This window comes from Drosophila teissieri, chromosome 3R (assembly GCF_016746235.2).
Source record: "Drosophila teissieri strain GT53w chromosome 3R, Prin_Dtei_1.1, whole genome shotgun sequence".
Taxonomy (NCBI): Eukaryota; Metazoa; Arthropoda; class Insecta; order Diptera; family Drosophilidae; genus Drosophila; species Drosophila teissieri.
Window position 1 is genome coordinate 31,902,367 of NC_053032.1, and position 8,041 is coordinate 31,910,407.

Genomic DNA, 8,041 nt, shown 5'->3' on the forward strand with positions numbered 1-8,041 from the left:
TTCCATGCCAACTTTTTTTTCCCTGTTATTCTCGGAATTACCCGTTACGGTCCAACTCTCTGGGGTCTCGTATACCTGGCATAAAATATTCCTAATAATAAAAAATCAAATAAATCAAGCGAAGCTAGTTATTAGCCGGTCAAAACTCGGACCATGAGGGACCGAGACTTACTAGTTTTACTTTCGCAGACTGCGTACTGGTTTAGTGTGCGTGAGTGTGTGTGAACATTTTTGCCCACCACACGCAGTCACCCACCAAAACACGAAAAACCGAGCCCCTTAGATCAAGTGGATGGGCGTGGCACCAACTTCCCCCACTCCCCCAGTTGCCAATAGTCCTGCATCTCCACCTCCTACGCGCTGCACATGCCAAAGTGTTTTTATTACATTTACGTGAAAAATTTGTTGCATGTCCTTCTAAGCTCTTGTAACGGAAACGGGAGCGTGCGTGTGTGCGAGTCCAGTTATCGATGTATTGGTTTAGTGGCGCTTGGACACAATTGAGCCGAGTGCGTGTGTTTATCTAAGGCTCGACCACAGAGGCACACAATGCTCATTGTTGCTTTTTAGATTTCTGCTATTTACTTGTCTGGTCTTTGTTGTGCTCTGTGTCACTGCTGAGCCCTCAGACATGTATTGGTGCTTGCAGTGTAATAAAAGTGTCTCTACACATTTATTTAGCAATTCCCTTTATTATTATTTTTGGCATCATCGGCATGTCCCCTTTGTGTGGGAAAAGAGCGCTTTAAGAGGTCACCACACAAATGAATTCATTGGATTCATAGCCTCTCTCTTTCCTGCCCCACCGAGTATCCTGCTTCCTTTAAGCGCGACTTTAATGGAGCAGGACAAAATGCGGCATGTGTGTGTGCGTGTGTGTGTGTGTTTGCACAAGAACTTTACGTGGAAAATTAAAATGGCCGCAGGTAGCAGGCGTCCAATAGGTGTAGTCGGGCCATGGCCACAAAAATGCCGTTGGGTCAAAGTAGTCGTCTGCATCGACCGTCGAACAATGGCAAAAGGTGGAAGGGGTGAAAGGCGACCCGCTAACTGCCTTTCTCTCTGTGCGTGTGCGGGTGCCTGCTTGTTGCTTTTTAATTAATAGAAAAGTCCTTTGTAAAGTAATAAATAAATATTATGCTTCCGCTTTTGCGTACATTTTTTCGCTCTCAACCGATTGCCATTCACAGGCTGCCGATCCTTTCGCAACCCTTTTTTGTCCTTCGTCCTTCGTCCACCCATCTCTTGTCCTGGCGTGACCTTTGGCTGTCTGGCGGCTAATGCTCAAGCGTTCCCTTTGTGGTAGCCACCCACTCATGCTCAGCATCGATGTTGCTGGCGGCGGTGAACGCTGTTAATTACGGCTAAATTGCAAAAGCATTTTGAAAACTCCCACGAAAAGGATATCGACGCACAGCACCTGCATATGGCGTTAATTAAATTCGCTCACACAAAAGCAACGCAATCGGCGGGCAGAGCAGTCGATTACTTTTGAATTTCAGCGGAAATTGTTGCCTATTGATTTGTTTGCATTGGAAATCATTTTGTGGCTCACTGGATTTTTGTGGGCAGGTATTGGCTTTCAAATCCAGTTTTGGCGGGGAGCATGCAAACCCGTCAAATATTTGCCTAATGTGTGGTTCATTCTGCTGGTTTCGGTTCACTATGGTTTTGACGGCTTGGTGTGCGGTTTTTGATTAGCTTTATTACTTTGCGGCGGCATATACAGGGCGATATTCGTACCGCCAAAGCGTGTGTGGGTATGGGCGGCTAATTAATGTGTCGACACAGTGCGTAGCCAGTCAGCGGACGCCAACCATTTTTCCCGTAATAATTTTCCGGCAGCACAAAAGGGCCGAACCAAATATTTTCGCTGTTGACTTGTTTCCATGCTAATTAGTAGGTTAATTGGCTATAGCCATCAAAGCGCGCTTGCCTTCAATAGGGGTACTCAAGTGCCCAGGCGACTTTGTGGCCAGGTTGAAGGCTTAAGCCTAATGCTGCACTGAGACCCCCAAGCCAAATTCACAGAAAGTGTACCAGCAGAAATGGGGGGCGGTAGAATTTTCATCATTTAAACTATAATTTGTTCTTTTTTTATTTTCTGTTGAGGATTGAATGGTTTGTACATTTTTCTTTTTCAATATAGCTACTTTTCGATGAGTTCTGGTGAACGCTTTCTTCAGTGTACAGTATTGTCCCAGTGGGCGTGGTTAATTGGCAGACAAAACCCAACTGGGCCCAAGACCATGGCTGCAAATGCACTTAACATAAGCGTCGCTCAGGGGACGGGAGAGGTAAGGCAGGGTTTAAGCCAAGACAAAAGGAAAGGCAAGTTTAATGCAAAGGTAAGCTCGAGAGAGAGAGAGATAGATATAGGAAGAGAGAGATAGAGAGAGAATAGGCAGACACAGATGAAAGGGGATAGAACTGAAGACTTACCAATTCCGCCGGCCAGCACGGTGCCCGGCTCCAGTTTGGCCTTCTTTGTGGCCAGGTCCTGATTGTTATTGTCGGAAGCGGGCGCCATGACTGCTGCTTGACTCAAAAGTTCGTCGCTTCCGCGCTGATTTTCAGATACACAGTTTCAGGCACAGGTGAGGATGCGGGAGCAGTTTCAAATGCAGATGCAGGAGCAGATTCAGATGCGGGAGCAGGTAGGCACAGGCACAGGCAGTTGGTTAATATTTTTATATAGTTGTAGTTTGTAGTTGATGCACAGGCGGCAGGGCAGGCACAGACAGAAGTTGAAGATGGTTTATTTTCAGTAGTAGTGGTGTGTAGTTGTAGTAGATGAGGAATATATATACGTATACGAGTACGGTACATAAAAAGAGAAAATAAAGAGAGAGAACAATATAAATATTTAATATTTACGCAAGCTAAATAAATTACAGAGATTCTTCGGCCCACTTCCGCCCACCTTGCAAAGGATTTGCATAGCTCAGGGATTTTGTTTAGGTTCGGTTCTCCAGTTTGGTTGAAGTCAACAAGAAAAGTGGGTAAGTGGAAATTATTGTGGCAAGCGGACTGCAGTTAATCGTTATCCAGTGTTTGTTCAGCTATTTTCTGACCAGCGCAGTTTACATAGCCGTTTACATAGCTGTATAAAAATAAAATCCACTCGTTCCCATTTGGTTACTCATAAAAGAAATGCATGAAAAATTTTCATTTGAATTAGTCCGCTAAGCAGTTGGCGCATTGTTGCTCCTGTTTCTGCTCTCCGTTTGCTTTTTTCGTGCTTTATTGCAGCGCTAAACTCTAATTACAAAGCACATGAGTGTATTGTAATTACATGTGACACTTAATTACCGCATTCACACAAAGAGTCGAAGCCAGACCAGAAGCAAAAGTTGGAGCAGCAGCCATCGAAACGAACATCCACTTGGCGAAAAATTTTGCTTTTCGAACTTTTATTTTTTATTTATTTGTATTATTTTTAAAACCAAATGAGAACTTTAAATAGACATTTCCCTCGGAAGCGTTTAGTCATAGTTTCGTCCTGTCTGTCATAAAAGTGTTTGCAATACCAACACTCATGTCCAGCTGGCCTATTTCCTAGCAGTGTGGGAATCTGAATCACACGCAGAGCCGGAGTCGGATTCCCAGAGAGCATCGAGAGTAACCGAGTTAAGCCAAACATTAAATGTAATGCGCCCCATAAAAATAAAGCTGCTACAGCTACAGCTCCAGCTACTACTAATGCGGATTCTGACTGTATTGTGCCGAGCAGGATGCGTGTGTTGGTGGCCGTGCCTCGGTGGGAGTGGGTAGGGGGGTGTGCTTGTTCACTTTCTGCTGCTATGCATTAGCGGCAATGACAAAAAGTCAATAAACGGGAGCTGGCGATGGAGGGGAGGGGCGGGAGTCTGCACACCGCACAAATTGAAAAGGGTAATTTTGTGTGAAGTAGGCACCTCTATGCCCCGTGCTACATCTCCATTCCCGTGCCATCATCAGCAGCTATCAATGCTGACTACGCTTGAATTCGCCACTTGGCTTATCATGCTGCGCGCTTTCGCTTTTGCTTTGCTGTGCTGTGCTTCGCTTTAGCTTATTTGCTTTTTGCCTGCTGGCTGCTGCTTTTGTTGTGCTTTATTTGTTATTTGCTATTTGTTGCTGGGGTTTTTATTTTTATGTGGCTGCACGTTTTATATACACCCATAGCCGCACACATAAAGGAATTAGCTTAAATACAAAAACAACATGTGGTAATAGGAATAATAAGAAAAGCCAGAGACCACACACTCACGCGTGTGTGGGAAGGGTGGAAAAGCGGAAAGAGAGCGGTATGCAATAGACAAAGACAGCACCGAAAACCGCAAAAGCACTTCACTTGATAATATCACACACAAAAAACGACAACAAAAACGAAAGCGGAAGTTCACTGTCTGCATGTGTGCGTGATAGCCGTTGTGCGAGGGGAAGTATGCGTGTGGGCCGAGCAATATCAAATGATATCTTGTGCTGATGTGATGCTCACTTTTGTTGTTGTCCTGCTTTGAGCTTAACATGTGTCTTGTGGCATACGTTTTGCTGCCGAAAAAGAGGGAGCACACTTTTTGGGGCTTCTTTTTTAGTTGACTTTATTGGAGTAATGCATATTGGGTTCCTTTCCAAAGGGGTGCCTTTGAGCCTCTGCAGAGGTAATTAAATTTTAAATGCCCTTCCGCCCACCGAAGAGTTGCCAACTAACTGCGCTTACGTAGTACGAGTCTCTAATGCATTCGTTATGGCACATTAACGCTCCCCAAGTGCCAGCTGCCTGGCATGCTACAGGGATTTGCCGACTCTCAACGGGATATTGTTGTCCGTGTGTGTGCGCCAGTGTGCATTACACGGTTCAGAAAGTCGGGCTAATGCCCTCTGACGCTGTTCGGGTTCGGACTGTGCGACGATTTCCTTTTTGCCAAGCTGACCGGAAATGTTATTTTAATATGCTTTCTAAAAAGTATGCTAAATATTTGATTAGTAGCAGAGTGTGTGTACCCTTTTCTCTTCCTATGTGTGGGCGAATGTGTGGCACATATGGCCAGGACGATAAGCTGCTGTCCAAGTGGACCGTTTCATTGTTGGCTCGCCTCTGTGCCATTTTAATGAATTTCCCCAGCCTCACCACCACCGCCTCCGCCTCCGACCACGCCCCCCTCATTCCACTCACTTTCCCCCCTCTTTTCACTCTGTTCATGAGCAACGCCCCATTGCCGGAGGGCGTGGGCAGTTGGGCACTCACTGATTTCAATGATGACATGTGCCTTTTCAGCCCCTCCTTGTCTCTCTTTCAGCGTGTTTCCTTTGCTTCCGCCTTTGTTGCCGGGTAACTGGGTCAGCGCGCAATTGTTGCCTCAGAGGGTTGCTGCCTCCCATCGCTCGACGCTTAAAGACCGTCGCCCTTGCCGTTCGTGTTGTCCTTGTTCTGGTCCGACGCAGCAAAGGAAAGATAATCACGCATATGCCTAACGGTTAAGTTTTGAAGTCCGCAACGCTGACGGACTCCGAGAAGGGAGCACAGGGCGGAAGCAGGGGTGTCAGCGTCATCAGAAGCGAGCAAAAACCCTTCATTCCCTTTTCCTTTACTGTGGCTGTAATGAGCAATTCATAAACTGAAAAAAAAGTCCAGTTTTTATGAAATTTTAGAATTGTAACACAAAGATGCCCTTTTTTCTGTAGTTGTAACAACTCTATTGTAATTGTGTAGTTTCGCAAAAATCCATGAAACAAATTTCTAATAACGTGTTAAAGTCACATTAAGGCAACTGAGTTAGTTGTCTGCCAAGTGTAGTGTTTTCTAGCATTGTCTCATCCATATTTGTCCATCCCTTGGACCCAGCCATGTTTGGCTCTTTGGGGTTGTTGTTGTTTAATTTCCCACAAGAGGCTCACATGCGATTTTCTACTCGAAGACGCTTTAAAAAAGAGCAAAGCTGAAAAGCTGAGCACACACAGAATATGTGTAATTGAGAGCGAGCAAAATGATATGAGCACTATATGATTATCCACAGAAAAGGGGACTTCGGGTATTATTACTGCCATGGTGAAAAATTGGACAGGCTTAGAGGGTTCAGAGTCGCCTAGACACGAGAGAAGTGCCAAATTAGAAGGCAGTCTCTCTTACATAATGAGCAGTACTTCGTGGCGATGTCCATGACTTCTGATATTTACAGAACTTTGTATGGCATACTTAGGCTTGCAAGTGAGTGATTCACCGAGTCGCCTGCTCCTAGTTGATAATACCTCCGCATTAAGTTGTGAGGATGGCCAAATAGGGGAAGGCAAAAGTTGCTCCATATCAACGCCCTCATATATTGCATGGCCTCTGCTCTCTTTGTCATGAATTCCTGACGGCGGCATATGAATATTAAAATCGAATATGTTGCTGTCGATTTAAGGCTTTTCGTATTGTTTGACTGTCTGTAGAACACACCAGCGTTCCAAAAAGTAGCAAAGCCACTAGTTTTATTGTTTCCGTGCCCTACAATCTAAGATTTCCAGAAACTTTGTGAGTTTTGCGAGCGCTTAACAATATTCATTACGGCTGATAACGTGTATAAGGTTGCATTGCATTAAATGAATTGATAAATAATTGTACATGACTGACTCGCACTATCGTTTTGACTCCAACTGTATGAGTGTTTGCTTTGCTCACGACACAGATACGACTGAATATTTCCGGTACTGCAACGAATCGGTTCATTGATGCTCGATAGCCTCCTTTTCTCCACCGCTGCCATTATTGATGATGGCGGTGATGATGATGCTATATGGGGGTGAATGGTAAAGGGCCGTGATGCCGCTGCGAATGCCGGCAAAAAATGCATATGTAGGTAAAAATAACAACAGCGGAAAACTGCAGCCATAACAAAGCAGCAATCTCCGGTGCACCTCCAACTCAACCCCTCTTTTGAAAAAACAATTATTGATACCGTTCATGCAGCAGGAGCAGCATCTGTTTCAGCGAGCGGAATGGGGATACTTTACTCTGACGATGCTTTAAAGCTATCCTTAAATGTCTGCCATGCATTCAATAAATTCTAATTAGAAGCCCAAATGAGACAACCACCGTGCAACCCACCCAAACCGACTAGAGCGCTATTTGTTAGCCAGTTGTCAGATGATAAACGCAACTTGTAGCTGCGGCCACATAGATACAGATATGGGACTCAAACCCTACTCAGTCCACCAGCCGCCGACTAAACCACCTAACCCACCTGCCGACTCTGGGCAATAAATTATATGAAAATGCCGCCGAAGTGTAACAGCTGCGGTTCGTGCTAAACTCCGGCCACAAAAGTCGGAGGAGGAGTATCGAAACCACAGCAACAAGAAAGAGTCACTGGCTGAGCTCAAGTTTAATATGAAATACTCGTATCTAAGAGCTAGCTCCTCCAGAGCCAAGCCACTTTATTTCATATTTTTTTCTCTCTATTTAAGAAGGGGAAACGACGGGAATTTATCTAGAAGCCCATATAAAGGAGAAGAGCTGCCAGCTGAATACCACTAAATATTTACGCTTTGGCTTTTATTGCTTCGGAGAGCCGGGAACTCTTTTTATTTCAATTTGTTTGCATAAATATTTGAAGCGAAGCTAAATTAGAATGTCGAAAGGCGAGAAAAAATGACTCCAGCTACAGCACGTGTCTGTGTGAGTGGGTAAAATGAACTTGTGCAAGTTTGGCCAAAACGATTTGTAGCAATTTCGCTATTAGTATACTCCACTCCACTCCACTCCACTCTACTCTACTCCACTCCATTCCATTCTATACAAAGCAAAATCGAAAGGAAAGCAATGGAGGCGCAAAACTTTTCCTGCTTATGCATTTATCACCTTTTTCCCCACACTTTTCCGAGTGCGAGAGTGCAAAAAACTTTGCCTGGCCTAGTGCCAAGCAATTGGTTTGGGGGAAAGCCGGTAAAATGGGGGAAACTCCTGGCGGACACATTTCGAGCGCCCGCCCGCATAAATTATTCAAAACATGTGTTCCTCGAGTATCTGAGTGTCTGTATCTCCTACTGTCTGCCACTGACTGTTCTGCTCTGCGCG

At 45.0% G+C, this 8,041-nt stretch overlaps 1 protein-coding gene across 6 annotated transcripts in view; it reads right to left on the reverse strand.

Moving 5' to 3' along the window:
- Positions 1-8,041, reverse strand: part of LOC122622153 (polypyrimidine tract-binding protein 1) — a 129,499-nt gene that overhangs the window by 29,392 nt on the left and 92,066 nt on the right. For 5 of the 6 annotated variants that reach the window (XM_043800374.1, XM_043800378.1, XM_043800377.1 and 2 more), the window contains one exon: positions 2,443-2,566. The exons of the other annotated variant lie outside the window; for it this stretch is intronic. In XM_043800374.1, the coding sequence (XP_043656309.1) occupies positions 2,443-2,566 (124 nt within the window). The remainder of the gene's footprint in view (positions 1-2,442; positions 2,567-8,041) is intronic. 6 annotated transcript variants of the gene reach the window in all.